This window comes from Oreochromis aureus, linkage group 1 (genome assembly GCF_013358895.1).
Source record: "Oreochromis aureus strain Israel breed Guangdong linkage group 1, ZZ_aureus, whole genome shotgun sequence".
In the NCBI taxonomy this organism is placed as follows: domain Eukaryota; kingdom Metazoa; phylum Chordata; class Actinopteri; order Cichliformes; family Cichlidae; genus Oreochromis; species Oreochromis aureus.
The window spans coordinates 28,644,756-28,669,520 of NC_052942.1; the positions used below are offsets into that span (position 1 = coordinate 28,644,756).

At 38.7% G+C, this 24,765-nt stretch overlaps 2 protein-coding genes across 4 annotated transcripts; both read right to left on the reverse strand.

The window, feature by feature from the left end:
- Positions 1-39: 39 nt before the first annotated feature.
- Positions 40-15,700, reverse strand: LOC116313253 (telomeric repeat-binding factor 2-like). 2 transcript variants are annotated; one of them, XM_039612000.1, is made up of 14 exons: positions 15,583-15,700; positions 8,564-8,659; positions 8,306-8,433; positions 7,617-7,703; positions 7,096-7,236; positions 6,759-6,883; positions 5,054-5,590; positions 4,779-4,895; positions 3,867-4,040; positions 2,077-2,205; positions 1,843-1,989; positions 957-1,036; positions 813-856; positions 40-509 (listed from the first exon to the last, which is right to left on the reverse strand). In XM_039612000.1, the coding sequence occupies exons 2-14, from the start codon at positions 8,622-8,624 to the stop codon at positions 351-353; spliced, it is 1,929 nt and encodes a 642-aa protein (XP_039467934.1). In that variant the 5' UTR covers positions 8,625-8,659; positions 15,583-15,700; the 3' UTR covers positions 40-350. The 2 variants fall into 2 exon arrangements, with proteins under 2 accessions (XP_039467934.1, XP_031586730.1); XM_031730870.2 differs by lacking the exon at positions 15,583-15,700 and adding an exon at positions 9,012-9,369.
- Positions 15,292-24,340, reverse strand: LOC116313293 (telomeric repeat-binding factor 2). Of its 2 annotated transcripts, XM_031730921.2 has the most exons (12): positions 23,877-24,339; positions 22,882-22,977; positions 21,803-21,933; positions 21,510-21,596; positions 19,025-19,165; positions 18,147-18,271; positions 17,536-17,782; positions 17,249-17,394; positions 16,452-16,598; positions 16,203-16,273; positions 16,037-16,080; positions 15,292-15,707 (listed from the first exon to the last, which is right to left on the reverse strand). In XM_031730921.2, the coding sequence occupies exons 1-12, from the start codon at positions 24,061-24,063 to the stop codon at positions 15,549-15,551; spliced, it is 1,581 nt and encodes a 526-aa protein (XP_031586781.2). In that variant the 5' UTR covers positions 24,064-24,339; the 3' UTR covers positions 15,292-15,548. The 2 variants fall into 2 exon arrangements, with proteins under 2 accessions (XP_031586781.2, XP_031586782.2); XM_031730922.2 differs by having other exon boundaries at positions 17,249-17,782; positions 23,877-24,340.
- Between the last annotated feature and the right edge of the window lie 425 nt (positions 24,341-24,765).

The window sequence follows — 24,765 nt, forward strand, 5'->3', positions numbered from 1 at the left end:
GGAAAAAGGTACCTGTCGATCTTAGCTATATGGATATTTGGCAGCTTTCATATCTTTAATTAAAGGTCTGTTCTGCTTTTCTGAGATCATAAGACTGAGAGAACATACTTTTAAAGCTATTCCCATCTCTGTATCAATTCAACGAGTGTGTTTGTTATTTAGGGCTGCAGAGATGCTACAATAGTCACTATTACTGCAATTTCTGTTATCAACAAAAGAAACAATCTTTGAACCACAAACATTTAATATTTACTAAATTGTAAAGTGGGTTTTAAAATGACCAGTAACTTGTTAAGGAAACCAAAACAAATAAATGGAGATGGGGATAAAATGACATAGGCTTTGGTGAGTCAGACGATATTTGATTTTTTCATTGTTCTCCACCTGTCCTTCAGGTTGACATTTGTTCGATCTTTGAAGTTGTAATATGCCTTTATCTTACTCCAGTTGCCCTCTCCAAATTTTTTGACCCCATCTTTTAACTTCTGCGTCTCACTCTCTGTCCATTTCTGCAACGCAATAAAAACATGTCAGTTAGCCATTTGCCATTGTGGGAAGTCTAAAAATGACAGCATTTTAGATCAAGTTGTAATACCAGTGCAAGTGACTGAACATGCAATGGTTTTGATACAGGGACTTAAATTTGTATGATAGGAACAAAAGGCAAAGCAGCAAATTACTGTGTGATATAGAACAAGAAGTCCTCTCTATGGACTATTTCACACATTTATATGAAAAAGGCATTTAAATACAAATATCAACAGGAAAGTTAAGTGATCAGTTAGCTTTGCAGCATGTTTTGCTATACTTACTCTTTTCCTTTGGCCTGAATTTGAAATGGTGCTCATGTCTGAGCCTTTGTGAGAAGAAAAAATAAATAAATACACAAAATTATTTGAACCCCATAATCCAAACTCCATGAATTCAAGTTACATATTCAATGAACTATTACTTACTTCTCTTTTTGGAGGTAAAATACGATTCTTCGTCACTCCATACCTCCTTGGTCTCCTTTGCATTATGGTACAGTCGGTTCCTGTGAATAAGAGCCAGAGTGTGTTTTTGTTTGGCAAAATGATTAAGCACAACTACAAAAGATAAAAATTAAAAATAATTAGGGCTATTAATCAGATATGCTGGGAGGAATACTGGTGTGTGTTTGCACATAATCACATATTTAAATATCTTCAGTTAATGACTAGTACATATATAAAAAAACCCAATATGAGACATTTACAATTCAAAAATAGTCAACTTTATTCTATATTTATAGAGTAATGTTAAATATTTCTAACCATAAAAAAGTGACTATGACCCATAGCTCATAAAAATCAGAAATCCACCATTTCAGATTGTTAAAAACAGAAATATCCAGTATATTAATTTCATACTGGGTTTTTATTTAGAAATCAAACACTTGGTTATGACTCCTTTGCTATGAGTTGCTGCATCAGTGTGGTGTGGCATGGAGGCAAATAGCTTGAGTAACTGCTGAAATGTTATCAAAGCTCAGGTTGCTTTGACAACAGTTAGCACCCGTCTACCCACAAGCTGAAAAGTCTTGCTGGAAAAGGAAACCAGCATCTCCAGATGGAAGCACAGACTGGTCTAAAATGTCCTGGTAAGAGCCTGTTTTGTGTACTTTGTGCTTAATAGAACACAGCAGACCAATTGCCACCTGCACTAGCAGATGACATGGCACTCTAAATCATAGACTGAACTTCACATCTTCAAACCAAATCAAAATGTGCACCAATCAAAAGGATAAAGCATTCAAAATATTACATTTTAACATGTTGCAGTCCTCTTGTTACTTTCTCAGACTTATTGGTGTTTACTAACCATTCTAAATGGGAATGGATGTTCTTTTGAGCAGAGTCCTTGTGAGGAGTAGAGCTCGTTTGTGGGATGGGGTGAGAAGGGGACTGACTTGGCGAGCTCTCCATTGAAGAGTCTGTAATATGGATGTTATCCGTATCATCTCGATTCCTGTAAAAGTAAATAAAACTGGTCAAATATCAAATCATTAATTAGTCATCTAGAGCACCAATATAAAATACAAGATTCTGTAGTTACACTTGATTGTCCACAGGATCACTGGACAGTTGGGTATGAGGCTTTTGTACTGGAGTTTTCTTGCAGGTCACAGGCTCCTTCGGGTCTTCCTCGCTGTCTGATGATAACCGTATTGACTTTTTAGACTTTCTGCAAGATGAGAAAAAACAATCAATGATATTCTGTAAAAGGAACAACCTGTTTTGAGTGACTGGTGATTAAAATTATGTTTTACTCTTTATTTCTGAAGTTAAACAGCCAGGTTTTATAAAAAGGAACAGCACAATGTGTACTGGTAGAGAGAAACTTTTAACTGCAAAATGCTAAATCAATACTATTGCCTTAAGCTGTTATCTGGTTTAAACTTGTACACTGTGGTTTTAAGTAAGCAGTGTGTGTTTTTTCATTGGCTACCAATAATGTCGTGAGCTTAAAAGCACTGTATATAAATGTTTCAATAAATAACTTCTTCATAAAAAACAAACAAACAATATGTGGGGGATACGCCATCATTGCAAAAAGAACCATGATGTAGATACAGAGATTTAAGAATACGAAGCAATACAATAGAAGAAAGATGAAGAAAAAAAAAAGAATTTTTTTTTTTGATGCAATAAGAGTAAAACAAAAGACAGTTTTTTGTAGAGGCTGGCCAGACTTTCAATGAGTATCATTAGATCTGGGAAGAGTAGAAAGACGAGTCAATGATGCCACAAAGCTGTGGCATCATTGGCATCAAATAAACTTTAAGTTTATAAATAAATGTATAAGTCACTTTTGAGAAAATGTATATGAGGCAGCAAGCCAAACTGGAAGGCCCAAAGCTTTGAGCATGGAGTGATCAAATTTCTCGAGGTCCCTACAAGAATCCTGCTTGAGTTGCTTGATCTGTTCACGGTCTGAGATTTGCATCATAGCATCTTCTGATGGATTTCTCAGATATAATTGCATTTTGTTTGTTGTCAATTGAGAACCTTTGGTTGGAGACCTTTCCTCTGATGATGGACTCTGACCCTTGACTTTGCAGGGGCAAAGTGCATTTTCCAAGGTGTTCTTCCAGGGATTTCTTTGTTGTCTTCAGTAATCTTAAATGGGTCTCTGATGAAGCTAGTTCTTCCATGTTTTTTCTTTTTCTGAGCTAATCTTAGTCTTTTGCACATCTCAAGGATGTCAGACAGCTCTTAATGATATATCCTGCAGCACATATATTCTGTCCCTCTCCTGTTCTGAAGCTTTTTAAGTTGTCTCCTCTACAGAACCAGGTGTCGTATCTCCAGTTGCCTTATTGATTTGTTTACTTCTGTTGGTATTTTTTTTTTTTCCTTTCTCTCCATTAATTCACACTTTTCTGCTCCATAGCTTGAAATGATTCCATCCAGCCTCTTAAGCTACAATGCATATTAACACAGTTGCTTTGGTGTCATATACATCATGGGTGAAAATAAGAGTAGTTCATTATGAAATCTAAAAATCTATAACCGTTTTTCAATTTTTTCAGTTAATGTGCAGCACAGCCCACAGCAAACATCAGAAAAATAACTTATTGTTAATGTTCTTCAAAGTACAGAATGGTAGATCTTTAGCTATAAGACATGTCAAGCCTGTATAAAGTGAAGTTGTACATATGGACTTGCCCTGCTTGATAAAGTATTTAAGTTACAGTGTTCCCCATCTGTAATTTCACTGCTGTTATCTTTGTGGCCAATAAAAAAAAATCAAAGTAAATCACTTATATTAGACTCAAGATGAATACTTGAACATATGACGTCTATCTATTCATAGCCAAAGCTACTGGTGTTATCTCTACTCACTTCTTTGAATAGGAGTTGTTGCTGAGTTGAGCAGAATCCTTGTGAGGAGTGGAGCTTGTCTGAGGAACAGGGTGAAGAGGGAGCAGACTGGGAGAGACCTTCACTGAAGGCTCTGAGAGCTTCTGTGGTTCTCCTTCACTGTCTGATGATGACTGTTTTGACTTGTTGATGTTTCTGTTAGATAAGAGTTAGACTGTTGGACTATTATCTTCAAAATGTAACATTTGCTTTGACTGGAGATCTGAAACATACTATACTGTTTATCTGTAGTGTTTAATATCTGTGTTTTTAAGCACCAAAGTAATAGAACAAAGAGTAATTTTAATAAAAAACCAATTACTATTAACTAAATGACATCGTCAAATACACAAAAGCGTAATTTGAATTCTCTTTGAAAGTGAGTCCTGTTCACTTGCACTGAACCCCCAAATTAGAGAGGAGGGGGAAACATAAGAGAGTGAGGATAGTTTAGAGTTCTGAGCTTCATGTCTCATGTGTTTTACTACACGCTGTCGGTTCTGAGTTACATAAATTTCATGAGGCTCTGTGCTGACATCCATATGCCTGCCAATTATTTGTGACTGTCTGGACATGCCTGTGAAAACAATACATTACAGAACATCAACTACGCACACACCCTTCAGTCAGACTTCAAAGAACTAAAACAGGAATGACTATTCATTCATTGTGTGGACAGTTGTCTGAGTCACCATGCGCAACCGTGTATAATAGCTGCTTTAACTAGTTTATTGTTAAGTGTAAGTTGACCTGAGTAACTTTTATTAGCATTAATATTTAGCTAGCTTAAAGGAGACACAATAAATAATTACAAACTGACAATACATGAATGCATCCTTTGCTCTAGCGACGGTGAAGGCTTTCTGGTTATTGTTAAGAGTTCTAATATTTTACCTGCTCAGTGAACTACTGGACTGGTTATGACGTTTCACACTAACTGCCGTGCTGGCCACAGAATGAGGAGAGTCCTCCTCACTCTCTGCTGACAACTCAGTAAAACTAGTTGAAACTCTGTAAACCAAAAAAAAAAAGTTTTAATGCCATACACTGATTAAACAATGCTAAAAGTAACCTGCTTAAAATGAAATGCCAAACCTTACAACCTTGTAAGAAAATAGTGCCTACTAACCATTTTCCTGAAAAAGAAAAAAGAAAACAAATATAAGTACCTGCTGTTAATTCTGTTGGTCCTTCTGTGGCGTTTTGGTGCTGGTATGGACACTTCTTGGTCAGTAACTGGGCACTGTGAGTCTCTTTTATCTGATAGAGCCAGTGTCTGTGGTGCCTCTTCTAATCTGGCCTCAGTCTCTAGTTCCTCTGAAACCTTTGAGCACTGTGAACTTGCCTGACTATCTGGTTCCATCACCAGCCGTGACAGAGTGTAAAGCTGTCTGTTCCATGGCACAGACGACGTCTTTGAGAGCGAACTTTCCTGAGTTTGAGGAACAGCATCTGCTTGTGGTGGTTGGTCTGCCGGTGAAGCTTCCATGGGGCTGCCTGAGTCTCTCTGAAATAACACTTCCTGCTCCAAGTCCAAACCGGTGTCCGTTTTAGGATCAGGTGAGAGTTGCAGACACATATGGTCGCTTTCCTGGTCCTCTGTCTCCACTTCTTCCTCCAGCTGAGAAAACGTTCTCTCATTTAATCCTGTAGCCAAGGCTTTGTAGGCTGCTTGTAGCCTGGTCCTCTGGATAGTTAAATGCTTGCTGGAAATTAAGATGCAGACAAGGAAAAGGGGCTGAAAAGGGATGTCTCGCCACATATTTAACGTACTCACACTCACTGGCCAATTTAATCGGTACACCTGTTCACCAGCTTGTTAGCGATAACATCTAGTCAGCCAGTCACATGATAGCACAGTGCATTTAGGCATGTAGACATGGTCAAGACAACCTGCTAAAGTTCAGAGGAAAATGGGCAGATTGCTTTGAGCCAACAGGGGGTAACAGTAACCACTCAGTACAACCAATGTATGGAGAAGAGCATGTCTGAACGCATAACACATTACACTATGTGATGATAGTGTAATGGTGTGGGGGACTATTTTTTGCTGGCACACTTAGTGCCCCGTAGTACCAGCTGTACATTGTTTAAATGCCACAGGGTTCCTGAGTACTGTTGCTGATCATGTCCATCTCTTTATGGCCCAAATGTACACTCTGACAGCCGCCTCCAGCAGTATAACATGCTATGTTACAAGGCTCACATCATTTCAAACTGGTTCTTTGTTGCATTCACTGTACTCAAGTGGCCACCAGAGAGCAAATTATTATTGAAAACAATTTAGGATTATATTGATTTATTTTGTGTATTTTTAAAGTTAAGGGGACCTAACTGCTTCTAAACCTTTTATGGTTTGCTGAATCCAATACTCCTGAAAATATCATAAAAAAACAACAATAAATAACAAAAAGTGAAAATCTGTGTTGGATTTCCAAGCTGCAACCATTCTCAACTGCTATTATGCTGCCCAGCATTGACAAATAGATACAGAGTGTGCAATATATTAATGGAATTAGTACTGAATTTCAGAATTGAAATAGCTTTCACTGGTTCTGCTCTGAGTAATGAAGAAACTAAGACCACATTTCTCATTTGTAATAAGTTTAAAACAGTCATCTGTGATGGATGTTTGCAATTCCCAGTCCAGATGAGGAGTGATTTTTCTCTGGGCATTTGTGTGAGGGCTGTGGGCAGCTTAAGACTATAAGACAGCACAATGTGCAAATATTCAGCACAGATAAGCGTAACAGTACTTATTAGGATCTAATAAAACCTAATCTGATGAAGGATGCAATGACATCCGTAAAATTTTGCAAATTTGTTATTTTAATTAGCTTTGATCAGATCACCTGAGAGGGAGAGACATCTTACCATGGTACAGACTGGACCATGTTTACTTGTGGACTTGAAGAGGGGACCGGTTGGGCTTGCTCATCAGCTCTAGCTGCACTGCTGTCTTGTTCCTTATTCTTTTCCTGAATAAGCTGTTTTGCAGCCTGGTAGAATTACACAAAAATATACACTTTTATATAGTGTAAGTGTAAAGCCTTTTATGTTACAGACAAATCCACAATGTTTTATTAATTGTTTTTCAACAGAATAAACAAAAGTCACAGGCAAGCATTTCCTACTGCTCACAAAGTAGAAACAAACAACCAAAACAACCAAACAAACTACAAAGCCTTTATCTTAAATATAGCATTCATACCTTTTGGAGAAAGGGAACGCTTGATGGGCAGAGCCTTTCACAAAAAGCCAGCATCTCCATCTTGAACTGTGCAAAGTTGATTTGCTCAATTACTTCATGCTTTTTATTCTTCTTGCTGATGAGACCCATGAACAGCATTCTCTACACAGAACACAAATATTTCAGTAATCTAAGACACTACATGGACACCTAAAAAACTTCATGAATCACCATCAATAATTTAGTATAATAATCTGTTGGTGTTTACAGTTAAAACTAAAAAGCTGTCAAAAGTATGGTTTCATTTGTGTATGACAGAAATGCAGCACCATACTTTCCCCCCCATCTTCCGCAAGCATGATTTAACCAAGTACCCCTACTCTTATTGCTTTTACACAACATTTTTATAACTATTAATTCATTTTAACACTGTAAATAATGTCAAAATGGCAATCAATGTGAATTTAGTTACCAAGATAAAACAATGACTTGAATCAAAGAATATTGCTTAAAGAAAAATATGTTTTAATTAGTGAACTCACCCTGCCATCCATCCTCTTGGTAAAGTGCTTGTTCAGTACCTTTCCTGCTTTCTCAAATTTTCCATTCTTAATAGAAAGCATTATAATCTAAAGGCAGAAATAAATAGCTAGTTGAAACAAACCTGATTAATGTCTTGATGCATGCTCAATCATACAGGTAAGTAAATTCCAAAAGGTTGATTCTGTTCACCTGGACGTAGTAATTTCAATGGGAGAAATGTTTCGTCACTCATCCAAGTGACTTCTACAGTTTCAGCTACTGCAGGTTTCCCCAACTTTATAAACAGTACATTTGCACAATAACTGAAACCAGCCCACTGAATGAACAATGGGCTGTGAGTTACTTGGATGAGTGATGAAATGTTTCTCCTACTGAAAATGCTACATCCAGATGAACAGAATCAACATTCTGGGAAACCTGATTAATAGCTGTAAAAACATTAATTTAGCTCAGGCTTAGTAAGCTCACGTATTCATCCTTTGCCACAAAAAAAAAAAAAAGAGATGTGTACACACACTGCCCATGCATTTACACCATCAAGTTTGCAGTGTAATAATTTCATTTACAGTCTCTGATTAAACAAAAGAGCTAGTCTGTATATTTTTGTGAAAGGGAATGCAAAAACGAATCATGTGCATAAATTGAATATGTGATTAAAAAAACCCTAAACAATAAGGGAAATGCTTACCATTTCTTTAATTGAAGTGCATACGTTCTTGTAATCCTGTTGTGGGATACTGAACTCCTGGCTCATACTTTCCAGCAACATTAGGGCTGATTCCAGAGGACATACCGACTGAGAAGACGTGTCTGCAGCTGGGAGAAAAAAACAACAACAGCAACAAAAAAACAGGTTCATTTTAGTATTTAGTCACAATGCAAAAGAAGCACTACCATGAATCAGACTGACAGATGTGTGATAATGAATGGTCAGTGTTGATCTCACCAAGTTTGTCACCTTCATTTATCCGGCAGAGAAACCGCCACACTTGAATCTTTTGTGGCATGAAATCAATGGGCCCATAAGGATGAACCAAGACACCTGTAAGAAAACAATCGAAAGGCTAAAAAATGCATATTTATCACAATAAAAAATGAATACACTGTGTTATTAGATATAGTTTTTTGATGAAACAAGTAGTAGGCAGTCTTAAAATAGTATAAGTATCTACAATAAAAACAAGATTGATAAAAATGTCACAAAAATGACATAAACCAGTGGGAAATGCACCCACGAACCTACATCACAATTAGTCCAGCACACGAAACGTGACACTTGGACATATATAGGGCACTTCTTCACTTTTCAAGGATAACAAGCTTGCAAAAAATAGTTCTGGTAATCCCAAAGGTACGTAGACTAGTCAAAACACCGTAAACTGATTGTTACTTACTGTCGAGTACATCTGTAATGGCACAGAAATCCTCATATTGTTCCTTTTTAAATAACTCTAGCGCCAAAAACAAATAATAATCCACTACCCAGCGGTTCACGACGGATTCAGTGTCAAATTGGCGACTGTTTACGTTTTCTTTTGCCGCCATATTCATAGAAATTGATGGGTTATTAATCTCCGAGTTTAGCTTGTCAGGTGGCGCTTCATTCCAATTCTTTAGAGGCAGAATTCAGCAAAAGCGTATAAAAAGACAAAACAAAACACACACCACATACAAAAACAGACAAAACGTTCATATTGGACAAACATCCAACGGAAGACTTCTTCTTGTACTTCTAAATTTTATTGGCGGTCGGCAAACAGCTGAATGGTGCATTACCGCCACCAACTGGTGTGGAATGTGGACGGAACGTCACCCCCCCCCCCCACCCCCCCACAAATCCTCCCAAACAATTTACCCTCTTTTAAAAACCGGAATAAGGCCTGATAACTTTCACGAGTCCTTTTGCAGTAAATCAATAAGATCTTGTTTCATTTTCATATTACTGAGGTTTGGGGTCAGCTGACTTCTCTCCACCTGATACTTCTGACAGTGTAATATAACATGTTCTATCGTTTCCTCTTCTCCACAGTAGTCACATTTCCCTGTATTATGTTTCCCTATCATGAATAGTGTAGTGTTTAAACCAGTATGTTTAAATCTTATTCTCGATATGACCACCTCCTCTCTCCTACTCCTTCCTGTCCAATGCTTCTCATTTCGCCTACTCTCCTTTGAATTTTATGCAACCACCGTCCCTTCCTTTCCTCCTCCCACTGTTTTTGCCATCTTTTCTTCATTTCTTGCCTTACAACGCTCTTTATCTCTGTCTGACAGAAGTAATAACCAGGTCAACTACCCCAGAAGACACTCTTTGAGACAACTATTGGTCTCAATTTAGAGTAAAAAAGAAAAGAACCATATCTTACTCTTTGAACTCACTGGCAGACATTCGCAAAACCTTGTGCTGCCACACACTGGACTGGAGGGCACATTACGCTTTAAACATTCAATTTTAACAATGATTTTGTTTTTGCATTTTCTTTCTTTTTTTTGACTTAAACATTTTTTTTTTTTGAAATACCTGATCTAGATCTAACTAACTCTGATTTATCAACCCCTGATAATCCAGGTTTCAATCCCAGATGAGAAAGCCGGGCTGGGCGTAGGGCTAGCAACCCTACCCCACAAACACCAAGCTGCTACAGAAACCTCGACTAAGCAAACCATCTTGTTGATGTAGCACTGTACAGTTTTGAGCTATTAAAACTGTTGTGACATTTTAATAACGCCTCATTTATTTTCCTGGGGAGCTTGACTGACAATAACGCAATTTATGGGCCAAAAAATAAAAATTAAAGCTTAAAAATAATTGGTATTGTTTAGAAAGAAATGTATTTGGATAAAAAAAATAATAGTACAGTAGCAGAGAGTAACATGTCTATGTTGTAAAGGCATTATTAATGCAGTTCTTTTTGGTATATATAATTTTTTCCATCTGATACATTTCACTACTCTCCAGATGAATTAAATCTTCAATTTAAGGCAGCTCACTGATATTTCAGTCTACACGGGTTGAATTGAACTACACGCATAAATGAAAATGACAGCAAAGAACAGTTTCACAGAATATGAAAGCGAGACAGTTATTGGAGAAGTGCAGAAAAGGAAATGTGTTTATTTTGCAGTGTCACTTCTGGAATCTCACTATATTTACTGAAGAGAAAAAAACAATGGAAGTTATTAACACTGTAAGTGAAGAATAAAGAACACTAAGGGACATCTATATTTACCCAGAGTTACCAACAGTGTAATGGAATTTCTTTCACTTATGTATTAATCACGTTATTGTAATGCCTTGGTGATTTTAACATGTCTGACACTCATACTTAAGACAAATGGTGGGGGTCTATTTAGGAAGTTGGGGGAAGCAGACAACTCCACAGGAGGGAGAGTCTTTTGTCTCTTCGAGGACTCTGGGAGGTAACAAGGGAGTGTGAACCTTAAGGTGTGAAACAGCTGTGTACTGCCTTTTGTTCCTGGAGAAGGTATTTAACTGAGAGCCACACTAGGCTCAGGGAGACTCTGCTGACCCTGCCCCGTGGTCATGCAGGCTCTCCATCAAGCTTGGTTTTCTGTTCTGTGTGTGTTTTGATTAAAGAATGTTAGCTACCGCTCACCGCTCATCTGCAGGCTTTATTTAAGTGGAAAAACTTCCACAACAGAATGGCGCTGCGAGCAGGGTGGTCCGTGTGGTCGCTGAACAACGGTTCCGTGGATGGGCTGATCACCCCTGAAGGAAAAGGTACCTTTGTCCTACCAGCTGTTGAAGCAAAGGAAATGGAGGAGTCACGGAGCCGTGTGTTTCAGTCACCACCGAGACCATCAACTTTGAGGGGACTCCTGCAGATGGGTGAGTTGTAGCTAACTTGTATACAGTCATGGAGAGTTTTTGTCTGGCCGAGGGGGGGAACGCTGGCCGACTCCGGAGTTCGAGTCTCCGGAGGGAAAATCCTGGTGGTTTGAGACCCCAGGCTTGTGTTGGGAACGGCCTATCACAAGGACAGTGGCTCGAGCACGCAGTTGGGGAGAAGCCGGCCCAGACCTGTGTTCGGTCCAAGTACGCCACAGGGACGGCGGTTCGAGTACACTGTTGGGAAATCATTCCTACGTGGAGTGACGGTATTTTAGCACTTTTCTGCCGGTAAGGGAAGAAGGCCATTGCAGAGGACGCTCTGAATGTAAAGGGAAACTGGATCCAGTAAAGCGGCAGACGTTCCACCAGGCGGCCAGAGACAAAACTCGATGTGTGACTGTATGTTAAGAACTGTGGGTAAAAGTATGTTGTGAGATGAAAGAGAGTGGTTGTGTGGGAAAAGTTGGTGTGTGTGTGTAAAAAACAGAGAAAAATGGGGTTCAAAATGTTGAAAATAGGAAACAAAAACAAGAAAAAAAGAAAAAGAAAAAGAGAGGAGTGTAGAAATGTGCGTAAAAGTTGTTTCCAACTAGCAGGAGAGGGTGGTACTGCAGGCCACCAGCTCCCCTAGGGTGGGCACACACACAAAATTAGCAGAATTGTTGATGAAAATAAGTAAAAAATAGGAAGAGAGTAGAACAACTACAATCTCTCTGGGTTTTTAAGAAAGGGGAGTTCAGAATCAAGAGAGAGGAGATGTGTTGTTTTAAGCAATGATAAGAATGATCAAAATGTCTCAGTGTGTCACTTGCAGGTGAAGAGCAGACCCTGATCAATTTTTCACGTGCAGCAGTCGGAAGAAAATTATAGGTTAACATCATTAGAAACACTCAAGCCAAGTTTTGGCTGAATTGTTTTACAGCTTAACTTCCATGTGTTTGTCACCCTGAGAACACAAGCTCCAAGAATCTCTCCCTGAAGACAAGAAATGCAGTTCCAGAACAACGAGATGGATATCAGGAGCTCACAGCAGGGTCCTGAGCAGTGAAGAAAAGGTCCAGCAGCAGCAGCTGTGCAAGACAGCGACAGCAAGGAGAAAAATGGCATCATCATGACTGGATGGATGGATGTGCATTTCCAACGAGCTGCAACTTCACTGTGTGTAAATGGACCTTTGAAAAGACTGTCTGAGTTGGACATTTGCCACTTTTGGAGCAAAATGGCAAAATGAGACAGTGGAAAACACAGGACGAAGCTGAAAGACAACTGACTCACTGGACTGCTGCAAGGGGGGAGAGATGAGATGAGACCGCAGTGGAAGGAGCAGGGGAGAACATGGCTGTTTTAGTGTGGGAACTGAAATTTGGGTTTAGGAAACCGGGAAGAAAAACGACTGCCTTGCGTGGAGAATTGAAAAGTGTCTGGAGCACCGCAAAGAGGAGAGGTACACAAAAATTACACAAACAGAAAAATGCATTAATCCTACTAACACAAACACACACGATGAAGCTCATGGAGACCAAATAGCATTTTAAGCAGGCGTTTCTGTTACCATCATCTTGTCCTGTTCACTTAGTAGGTTAAGAAGTGATACATAGACTAGTGAACTAGTATTATTTTGGGGAAGGATGATTGAATTATTGCAGGGGTGAACAGAATGCTGCAGGGGGGTCAGATGAGTGGGGACTAATAGATTGAGTTTTTTGTTTCTGATGTGTGGGGGAGGTCTTATCATGACACACATCTGGGTACATGGGGGAAAACAAAACTCATTATCTAATAGAATATTGTTGTGTGAGGTGTGTGACTGGTGGATGAAAGTTTTGGGGAAGTTTTGCATTTTCTTTGGTACCACTTTGAAACTGCAAATTAGTTTTGTTTTGATCTATCATTCTGAGAGAGTATGCTTAGACAACTTCTAAAAAGAGGCCTTCATGTTTTTTTGATTTTTAACAGTGCACTGAAATTTTTGTTTGGCAATTTTCTCTTTTGAAGCAGGCCTGCAAGATCGGGATCGAAAGCGCTACACAACATGTTGAACAATCGCAAGTGAGTTTCTCCAAAAAATTAAAATGGGCTTGGGAGAAAGCCACTTATTTGGGACAATCAGAAAACAAGTCCCTGTCAAAACAGATTCAGCGAGGTAATCCAGTCTAAATTATTTTTTCTTTTTTTGAAATGACGTCATTGCTGGCAGTAGAAACTTATTGCGTCACGAGAGGTTCTACTGTCAGCAAATAAAAATGGGGACTGACTGGACTGGCAAAAGCTTGACTGACTTGACACCAGTATGCAAGATTGCACCTCCGCCTTGACCTGACAAAAGGGTGGATGTATGTATGTATGTTTCTTTTTACAGGAGCAGAAAGGTGACAGTAACAGGTTGCATGGGCTTTTGGGCCATGCTGATTTAACCTTTTAATTGCCACTTTCTGTGTCTTTGTGAATTTACCAGCGGTGTGTTATTCATGACCTTGTATTGTTTACAATGCAAATGTCACTGTGAGAAAGTGTGCTTACAGATGCGGTGCGCTAACATCTATTTTTTCCACAGCAGAGGGTTAATCATATGATCCAATCACATGATTTACAGCAGGACACACCGCTGGCTAATGTTTTTTTTTTCCTTATGACAGGGCCTGGAGTGAAACTACTCCAGGGGAGAAGCCCTGTGAATTTTTAAGAGACAATGTACAACTTCATTGTGCATGTCTAATTGTGCTAAGCTGACATAGAGCAAAAGAGGGTTTTCCGGGGAAGCTTTCATTTTTAAATTGCAGAGACCGTGACATGAGAGATATGGAAGAAGAGACTGAAGTGCAGATACAGACCACGACCGGGAGAGAACGCTTCAACAGGACCAGTGAGAAGCAGGGACCATCTGCAGGACAGCAGACAAACGACAGTGGGCTGCACCACTGGGCTTCCAAATGATTGTCACGAGGAGATTTTGAACAGCAAAATCTTAAATAAAATGAAAGAGTGTCGCCGTTGACGTTGAGGAAGACAACTAAGGTGTACGACGTGCTCTGCCTTAAATCTACAGCCGCGTTGGAACAGAAATCGAGGGATGAAGAGAGCGTGCCAAGCTCCAAAGTGACAGCACAGAGGAAGATCAGCGTTGGAATTATAACTCTGTAAATGGCACAGACACCAGGAGCCATGACTGTGACTGGGAATGACCATCTAACGCTGTTTCACTTTGCCATGCAAAGTACTTTGACACTCTGGAGAAGACCTTTCCTCTGTATCATTGTTGTTGCCATTTGCATGTGAGAGCTTAGATTGTGGGGAAGATTAAAGATGAACAAAGGGTGGTGGGAGAACAGTGAAGTGAGAATACACAGTGTGAAACTCCTTTAAGTGTACAATAATGTTGATGTGATGTACAGAATGTCGGGAAAGAAATTCTGGTATTAATGTGATTCTTGATTTAAGAATCAAAGGGTGGGATTGTAATGGAATTTCTTTCACTTATGTATTAATCACGTTATTGTAATGCCTTGGTGATTTTAACATGTCTGACACTCATACTTAAGACAAATGGTGGGGGTCTATTTAGGAAGTTGGGGGAAGCAGACAACTCCACAGGAGGGAGAGTCTTTTGTCTCTTCGAGGACTCTGGGAGGTAACAAGGGAGTGTGAACCTTAAGGTGTGAAACAGCTGTGTACTGCCTTTTGTTCCTGGAGAAGGTATTTAACTGAGAGCCACACTAGGCTCAGGGAGACTCTGCTGACCCTGCCCCGTGGTCATGCAGGCTCTCCATCAAGCTTGGTTTTCTGTTCTGTGTGTGTTTTGATTAAAGAATGTTAGCTACCGCTCACTGCTCATCTGCAGGCTTTATTTAAGTGGAAAAACTTCCAGAACAACAGTAATGTATATATTCATATTCAATATTCACTATTACTGCACTGCAGTATTTCTTTTATCCCTTCCTCAAAATGAAACAATATTTGAACCATGAACACTGAACATTTACTAAATCTATAAACTTTTTTTTTAAAATTATCAATAACTTGCTTAAGAAACAAAAATAAATAAATGGAGATGGGATAAAATGACATATGCTTTGGTGAGTCAGATGATATTTGACTTTTTCATTGTTCTCCACCTGTCCTTCAGGTTGACATTTGTTCGATCTTTGAAGCCGTAGTATTCCTTGATCTTACACCAGTTGCCCTCTCCAAATTTTTTGACCCCGTCTTTTAACTTCTGCGTCTCACTCTCTGTCCATTTCTGCAACACAATCGAAAGATTCGTTAGCTTTTTCTACTGTGGAGAGTCCAAAAATTGTTTCAAAAAGCTCTACTAATGTAACTGACTAAACTGAGATGTCCTCATGTGTAGTGCATTATTCACACAGGAACCTAAATTTGTATGATGGTTGGAAATGAGTAAGTCTTATGCAAAAGAGGAACAAAATATATATGCTAAACTGTAAATTGAGATGCCTGTATTGAACAAAGAGTTTGACTTAGTGTAATTTATGTGAATAAGGATTCAAATAACATCCACAGGAAAGTACAGTGACGAGTTAGCGTTGTAGCATGTTTTGCTATACTTACCCTTTTCCTTTGGCCTGAATTTGAAATGGTGCTCATGTCTGAGCCTTTGTGGAAAGGGAAAAAAACAAACAAACAGAAAAAACATTAAAACCAGATGTTTCAAACTGGCTGAACTCAACTTATTGAATATTTATAAAAATTTTATATTTAATGAAGTATTACATACTGCTCTTGTTAGGAGTAACATACGACTCTTTGTCACCCTTGCTCTCCTTTGCATCATGGTACAGTTGGTTCCTGTGAATAAGAGCCAGAGTGTGTTTTTGTTTGGCAAAATGATTAAGCACAACTACAAAAGATAAAAATTAAAAATGATTAGAACTATTACTCAATCATGCTGGGTGGAATATTCACCCAGGTGTATTCCACTGGGTGTATTTCAATTTTAGTTTCTCAGTTACTGGTGTTTACTAACCATTTTAAAAGACGAGCACTTTTGTTTTGACCAGAGTCCTTGTGAGGAGTGGAGGTTGTTTGTCGGACAGGCTGAGAAGGTGACTGACTTGGTGAGCTCTCCACTGAAGAGGCTGTGGTACGGCTGACATCCATACCATCCTGATTCCTGGATAAATAAATAAAACTGGTCAAATATCAATCATGTTGTGGACCTAAAGAAGACAGTTGGGTGAGTTTTTTTTTTTTTTTTAAGTATCCTACTAGGATTTCTCCATAGTTGGGTGTTTTCTGCTATGTCTAATTGGAAGGAGACCAGGACATGCTGGAGCAATTTGGCTGACATGGAGAAAACTCATATACCCCCAAAAGACCTAAAACAGGTGGCTGGGGATAGGGAAATCCGGATATCTTTGCTCAGGCTACTGTCCTCATAACCCAGACCCAGATAAGTAGGAGAAAAATGGACTGATGATTGTTATTAGTTTTCACATCAAAGTAATTATAAAAATAAGTTACTAAAAACATTGAAAATTGACACTCTAGTAACCAGTAACAGGTGAGAAATGCACATGTGGACTTATTGCTTAGTAAACCATCAAACTGCAGTGCTGCAGCATAAATTTCCCTGCTGGATGCAGAGTCAGAGGAGTCAATTCAACCAGCTGAAACAAACAGTTTTTAATGTTGTATATCTACTAAACAGTAACTTTCTCATAACACAGTGGTTCTCAAACTGAGGGGCAGACCTAAGTTGTGGGGCATGGACGAGGCGAAACAAATAGCAAGAACATCTTGCTATTTGCTACTTTAACTTACCTGGTGTGAGTTCTGTTTGCCTGAATGCGGCTCTTTCGGGTGGGCGTGGCACCTTTTTTGTCTGCTCCCCGACACTGACGGTCTTTTTCATTAGATGCAGATAGTCTCTGTGGTGCCTTTTTCCTTCTGACCTCAGGTTCCAGTTCCTGTAAAGCGGTTGTGCAGCGTGAACTTGCCTGACTATCTGGTTCCACCACCAGCCGAGACACAGTGTAATTCTCTCGTTTACACAGTACAATGGGATTTTTTAAGCGTAAATCTGCCTGACTATGTGGAACAGCATTTACTCGTGGTGGTTGGTCTGCTGGTGAAGCTTCCATGGGGCCTCCTGAGTCTCTCTGAAATAACCGTTCCTCCAAGTCCAGACTGTTGCACCTCTCTGATGTCATGGAAAGCTGTTCGCAAAGATTTTCTCTTTCCAGCTCCTCTCTGTCTACTTCTTCCTCCAACTGAGCAAATGTTCTTTTATTTAAACCTGTAGCCAGGGATTTGTAGGCCGCTTCTAGCCTGGTCTTATGGATAAGTGAATGTGTACTGGAAGACAATAAAATGACAATAAAATACTATCAACAACTATTAACAATAGAAAACTGAAAAACAGACAAACATCCTGACCACAAAAAGGTATGCACAATTCATCTAATACATAAATGTTTTTGCATTCATGGATAGTGTGATCACATGAGTGCAACATACAATTAATGTAGCTGCTACTGGTGAGTATTAATAAAGTTAATAATCGCTTCCAATTCAAAGAAAAGGGAGGATTATTTTTCTTCACACATTTTCAAACCGACTGTTGTTTTGCCACTGATCTTAATAGGCATTACTATGGACATTACATTAACATTAGACATTACTAACATTACTAATCAACTAAGAGAAGGGAAGCGATTACCATGGTACAAACTGGACAGTGGCTATTTGTGAACTAGAGCATGGCCGAGGTTCAGCTTGTTCATCACTTTCAGTTGCTGTGCTCTCTTGATCCACAAGGGTTTTATCAATGAGATGTTTTGCAGCCTGGGATACATAAACCAAACACACAGACACACAAATTCACAACAAAGAAACTTCCACAATCAGGATTTCTGAATTGATTACATTTGAAACATGGTCTGTTCTTCATTTTAATCTCAATTATAGTCAAAAGACAATTCACTTAAATTCATAATATACAGCAAGTTGAACCTTTCATACATTTACTAAACACACTGAGCTATTAGGACTGCTCAAGAAAGCAATCTGATATTTGCAGCCTTAAACATCCTGGTCTCTTCCTCACAAAGAAGAGCATAACTTATTGATTAATACTAGTATTGGAAGATACTACAAATCAAGGTGTCAGGATATATTATATCTGAGCTGAAAGAGCTGGATCTATGAAATCCTTAAGCAGGAAAAGTACAGCAGGGATGTACACGAAGAACAGACATAATTAAGAAGCATATAGAAATCCTGATAATTTCACAAGATGTGCAGGCTTTAAAAACACCAAAAAATCTCCAAAACCCTGGAGACTTGGTTTGGAGTGTACAGTTTAATCCTGGACTTTATGTTAACCTCCTAACCTTATGTAATAGCAATTTCTTTGCAGATGCACTGGGCAGTGTGCATCCCATTTTCCCAACAAGTGCTGAAATGTCTAAATGCAAAGATGGGCCAATCTTGACCCCAAATGTTTAAAAGGACTTCACATTGCTTAAAGTTGTTCTATTGATTAGTTTCTATAATTAATGAAAACAAACAAACACATTTAATATAGAGCATGTATACCTTATGAAGAAGAGGAAGGCTGAAGTGGCAGATCCTCAGGCAAAACCCAATCATCTCCTCCTTGAACTGCTGAAAGTTGATTTGCTCAATGACGTCATGAATCTTTTTCTTTTTCCTGATGAGACCCATGAATATTGCTCTCTATAGAAATGTGAGAAACATGGCATTAGAAACCATAATGTGTTTGAATATCTTAGCATGCACCATTTTAATTTTTAAATAGTTTTAGAGATGTAATAAAATCAGACCCAACATTGTTTAACATGTGACAGAAAATGAAAACTAGCCAATGTAGTTATTTGATGGTTTTGTTGTAAAGGGGGAGGTTGGCCACTAGAGGGAGCTGGAACTAAAAAAACAAATGCAGAAAAAGTAGGGGAGGATTCTACAGTGGAATGAGGCTCCACCATCCAAAGATCACTCAGTGATCAGTCAACCACAATCAAGATAATAAAGGGGACACTTATAAGGCATGCAAGCTAAACCAATTGTTTTAATTTGTCTTTTCCACATAATGTCTTCCTGCACCAGCGCTATCATCATATCAGCACACTGATGACTGTGGCTGATGAGGAGATGCAAGATGGGAAAGCAGACTGTCCATTATCCAGTATATTTATGGCCTAGGCTTGCAAAGCCTAGTAGATCTGAAATGAAATTAACCGTTGTTTCTTTGTCTACACTTAAAAGCTATAAAACGATTAGCACCACATCATCACCATCTTCTGAAATTTGATTACGAGCCGTCTCATTTGTTATGTTCAACATGTCAACAAGCTTCCCATCCTGGGGCCTGTTCTTCGTACCTCGCTAAGTAAGTTAGCCGGATTTGAATGTTGACGATTTTGCGTGATCTTGGATCGTTCGGTTCTCCGAAGCTCATCTGGGACTTGCTGTCATAGCAACAGATCCGTAAGAGTAAGCCTGCTCGGGAGCAGGTTTACTTTATGTAAACAGGATTAGATCGCGGCCACTCAGGTATGTCCGCTGCAGTTATATGAAAGCAAGAGCGACATTTCTCCACTGTTTTACCATAAATAAATATTATCAATGTAACTAAAGATAATGCAGTATTTGATTCTTTTATTGATTGCATACAGATACATACAGGTCATTTCCGAAAAAAAGGGAAATGTACTATTAACCATTCTATTACATGTAGTAGATCATGTCAGATGTAATTCATATGTTAGAGTAGTAATAGTAAATTACTACGTGCAATCAAGATGAGAGACCACGACTATAAAAGCGAAGGTGGATTTGGGAAGTCTGTCGCAGCCATGTCCTGTCCGTTTGTACGCGAGCAAGGAAGGTGCAAGATTGATAAGGAGAGTTTACAGAATTTAGCGTATATTGCGGGATAGACAGGATCCTTTAGCTCAGTGCGACGGTGTGCTCATAGAGAGATATCGATTCTCCCGTGAGGGTATTATTTACTTTCTTCCTCCCCCTTTCTCTCTCTCTCTCTCTCCATATATATATATATATATATACTTACTGTACTGTATATACTTACTCCCGACTTACTGTGCATGCTTCAGTCACCCCTTGCATGGGAACAGGTAAAAGTGATGGAGTGTTATTCACACTACACACATAAAAACCCACAATGTCAATAAATGTCACAGTACAAAAAGGGGTGTGGCGAGGGGGTGCAGGACCACCACCTGTCTTTATTTGCTCTGCCCTTTTCTTGGTTGTTGTTATAAACAAACAAACAGATTATTCCAGGGTCTCTTGTCATAGACTAAAAGCAATATAAGTGATAAATATTACCATTCTGTGGAATATTCTTATATTTCACTTTTACTTTTTCCCATGTTAGTGGGTCCTGTTGTGGCTCTAATGTGAAAGAGGATATGATGTAATATAATATAATGTGGTATAATATAATATTACATGATATAATGTAATATCATGGGTCACTTACGAGTTTAATTTGTCAGCAACTTTCTGCCAGCCCTCTCTCCTTGCTTTTGCAGCCTTTGCAGTGTTCCCCTGCGTTTTAATTAAACTCTGAGACTCCTGATATCCCTCAATCAAGAGTTCTTGGTCTGCTGCCGTGAAATACTGTGCGCGCTCCTTCGACATCTTCGCCGACCAATCACAGGGTTGCCGATCAATGTTTCTACTATCGATGCGTAGCCCCTTTTGAGCCACCCAGTGATCTCAGATTACTTCATCCAGCTATACTAATCATCAACAACAGGTGTGTTCGGAGAACCGGATTAGCGAGCTCAAAGTTAGCGCGATGATTTGATCTTGGATGTGTCATTTGATCTTGGATGTAGTAAGCGAGGTACGAAGAACGGGCCCCTGGTTGTTTTGTATTACACAGCATATCAACATTGATATGACAATGCTTATCAATTTTTAAACAAGACTTTACAAAATAACTTATAAGCAGGGATAAAGTTACAGACTGACTTTAATCTAAATGTTATTATTGTGTAGTGAAAAAAGATGTTTTAGTGAGTAACCTCACCTTTCCAATATTTTTGGGAGGAAAGTGTTTCATCAGCACCTCTTCTGCTTTCTCAAACTTACTGTTTTTGATGAAAATCCCCACGATCTGAAGACAGAAATATATTATTCGTTAAATAGAATATAATTAGAAACCACTGTTTTGATTGCCTTTGTAGAAGTATGTAAGAATGTAAAAGCTGAACAAGTGCAGATATTTATAATGTAAAAACAAAAACAACCCACTTCATTTAGGGAGAAGTTGTCTTTGAATGGAAGTACAATAAAGGAATTCAGCTCAAGAGAAATGCTTACCATGTCTTTAAGAGAAGTGGACACCTTTTCATACTCCTGCTGCGGGATACTGAACTCCTGGCTTATTTTTTCCAGTAACATTAAGGCGGATTCCAGAGGAGTTGATGGCACATCCATCTCAAATGAAACACCTGTAGGCAAAGACAAACCAATATTCACTGTTGTGTTTATTCACAATATTAAAGTATGATGAGATGTCAACCTCAAATATGAATTTAGAGAAAGCTGTGAATCAGGCTATTGATTATGACAGAAATCAAACTTAGTTTTGTTATCAAGTATTCTTGATAATCAAGTATTCTATCGATCAATTGAGTAATAATGGAAATTATTACTCAATTGATCGAATGGAATTTGGGTCACACTAGCTACTAGTATTGCCTCCTTTGTAGCCTGGTTGTACTCCATGGTGAGTTTTTTCCTCAAGTAGTGAAATAGGTTTGACATTTCACCTTGGTGTTTTACAAACTACTTTTGCTTTGTTGGAAGTTAGCATCTAAAAAGGGAGCTGCTTCACTAAATCATTACTGGAAGCTGACAGGTGGTTCCTGCTCTGAGACATGCCTCGGCTTTTCTCCTTGTTGTCCACACTAGGGAACATCAAGGCATGGCGTTGCTACAACTGTGACATTGTGATATGATACTTTTATGATATCAGAATATTGAATAAAAATGTGTACTGGTATTTAAATAGACATCAATGGATATCATGTCAATATGGACCAAGGAAGGAAAATATGTGACACAAATAAGTGAGGCAGCTCTGAAAGCAAAAGGGGATCATTCCCAGTATAGGCAAGGTGTAACTACTGGTAATTAAGTGGCCAGTGAATGTGTAGTCAGACTCTAATCACAAGCTCTTATTATTTATATTGGCCTCTAAATGTGTCTAACTGTGGCATAACTGTGGTACAATGAATTGCAGATTAGTTACATACCCTTTTTTAATCGTTTGACAGGTAAGTTATTACATTTTTGCAAATTATTTATTTTGATGCACAAAGCTGTACACTGATGTCGCTTAAAGAACCACAGTGATACTCAGATGTGCCGATCATGTTGATTAATGTTGATCTCACCAAGGTTTTCACCCTCATTTATCCGGGAGATAAACTGCAACACTCGAAATTTCATTGCGATGTCATCCGTGGACTCCAAAGGACGAGCCATAATACCTGCAATAAAACAATAAAGAGGCTTCTTATTTCCCCCAAACACACAGAAATTGATAATACAAAATATCCTAAGTAACTGGCAATAATAGCTATAATAATGCCCACTTTTTAACATCTACTGAGGTGTCTCAAATTGAAGGAATACATGACCGATTTTCACACAATTTTACTGACTGGCTACAAATAACATTTTCAGGTAATGTCAGAATCATGTTTGTCAGCATTAGAAGTACAGCTATACCTGTGACGCATCTGTAATGCTAAAAATTTCCCCTTTGACAATATAAACACTTGGCATTATGACAGTCCTGTTGATACTCCATTATCATGTCACCTGGAGAGAAGGCTATGCCCTAGAAACAAGTTAAATAAATGAATAAATAAATAAATAATTAAAAACGCCAAAAATCAGGCGTATGGAGGTTCTTTTGAGGAAAAAGATGTCTTTTGTATGGTAAGAAAACTATAAATATGTCATTAAAATCACCTGGATTTTTTTCTTTAAAAACACGTGTTAGTATGTTGAAAAACCACTACGTGAACGTATATGCATGTAAACAGAACTGAAATTGTTCTTTGTGTATATAAAAGACCAAAACAAATAAATAAGAGCAGCCTCGCTCGACATAACAAGACGATGAGTCCGCTTACTCTCACAATAACACACGATTCATGAAATTTCCCCCGTTTATTCTTTATTTTCTGTCAGCTGACGCCTGCAAAGTTTAAGAGCATGTATTATCGGAACCAGGATAGAAGACAACTCATAAAGGAGCACTAATATATAAGTCCGCTAACTTGTATTAAGTTTGGTACGAAGTTAAGCAGTTCTGGCAGTACTATAGCTGGTTACGAGCTAGCTAAACTAGTCAAAAACACTGGGAGCGGGTTATACTTACAGTCGAGTATATCTATGATGGCACAGAAATCCTCGTATTGTTCATTTTTAAAGAACTCTACCGCCAAAAAGAAGTAATAATCCACTAGCCAGCCGTTCACGACAGATTCAATACGCACTTGGTAACTGTTTACAGTCTCCTTTGCCGCCATATTCACGCCAAGTGAAACGGAAAAGCAGCAAAGCATTTAGGGTGAAGGCGGGGAAAATTTGAAGGCTGGCTGCAAGGCAGAGAGGGGCACTTTATTCTCCGAATTTAGTTTTTCAGGCAGCACTTCAGCCATTCCAGTTGTACAGAACCACAAGAGGAACTCAACCAAGACAATAAATATCCCCAAATAACGTTTAAAAGTGTAAAAATCGGTGAAACAACAATCATGACTGCCAGTCCAATATCAAAAATACAAAATTTGTTTAAGACTTTAAAAAGAGCTCTGCCTGAAAGTCAAAATTCAGCGTACAAAACACAATGCGCTCCTTCTCCGAGCCGACGTTGCACCAGCAAGAAAATACTATGCTGCCACCCAGTGGACTGGAAGAAACAGCGCTGTTCTTTTAAATACATCTCTTTTCAAAGGTGTTTTTTTTTTTTTTTTTTTTAAACAGCATTACTCGTACCTTGCAAGCATTTTGTTCCCTCGTCCCTCGCTGCCTACTCAGCACACCTGTACGTTGCTATAATACTTGCATTACAACAATACTAAAAGTTTGGTGTTCCCCTATTGAAATAATTGCTCTCATTTACATTTTTGTGCATGTCTGTCCCGGGGAGGGATTCTGAATGAAGCTCAACTGAACTTGGAAGACTTTAAATGTTTAATTATGTAATTACAGTGTGTATTTTTTGCTGCTGATTTGCTTAGTAGATGTAGAGTTAGTGAAGGTACCTG

What these genes read in the sequence shown, in the direction of transcription:
- LOC116313293 (XM_031730922.2), bottom strand. Translation starts at nt 24,063, where the DNA reads ATGCTTTGCTGCTTTTCCGTTTCACTTGGCGTGAATATGGCGGCAAAG. An exon ending in CATCATAGATATACTCGACT is followed by an intron (nt 22,978 to 23,876) that starts GTAAGTATAACC and finishes GTTTTATTGCAG; the next exon opens with GTATTATGGCTCGTCCTTTG. An exon ending in ATTCAGGCCAAAGGAAAAGG is followed by an intron (nt 15,708 to 16,036) that starts GTAAGTATAGCA and finishes ATTGTGTTGCAG; the next exon opens with AAATGGACAGAGAGTGAGAC.
- LOC116313253 (XM_031730870.2), bottom strand. Translation starts at nt 9,168, where the DNA reads ATGAATATGGCGGCAAAAGAAAACGTAAACAGTCGCCAATTTGACACT. An exon ending in CCAAGAGGATGGATGGCAGG is followed by an intron (nt 7,237 to 7,616) that starts GTGAGTTCACTA and finishes TGTTCTGTGTAG; the next exon opens with AGAATGCTGTTCATGGGTCT. An exon ending in GATCCTGTGGACAATCAAGT is followed by an intron (nt 1,990 to 2,076) that starts GTAACTACAGAA and finishes TTACTTTTACAG; the next exon opens with GAATCGAGATGATACGGATA.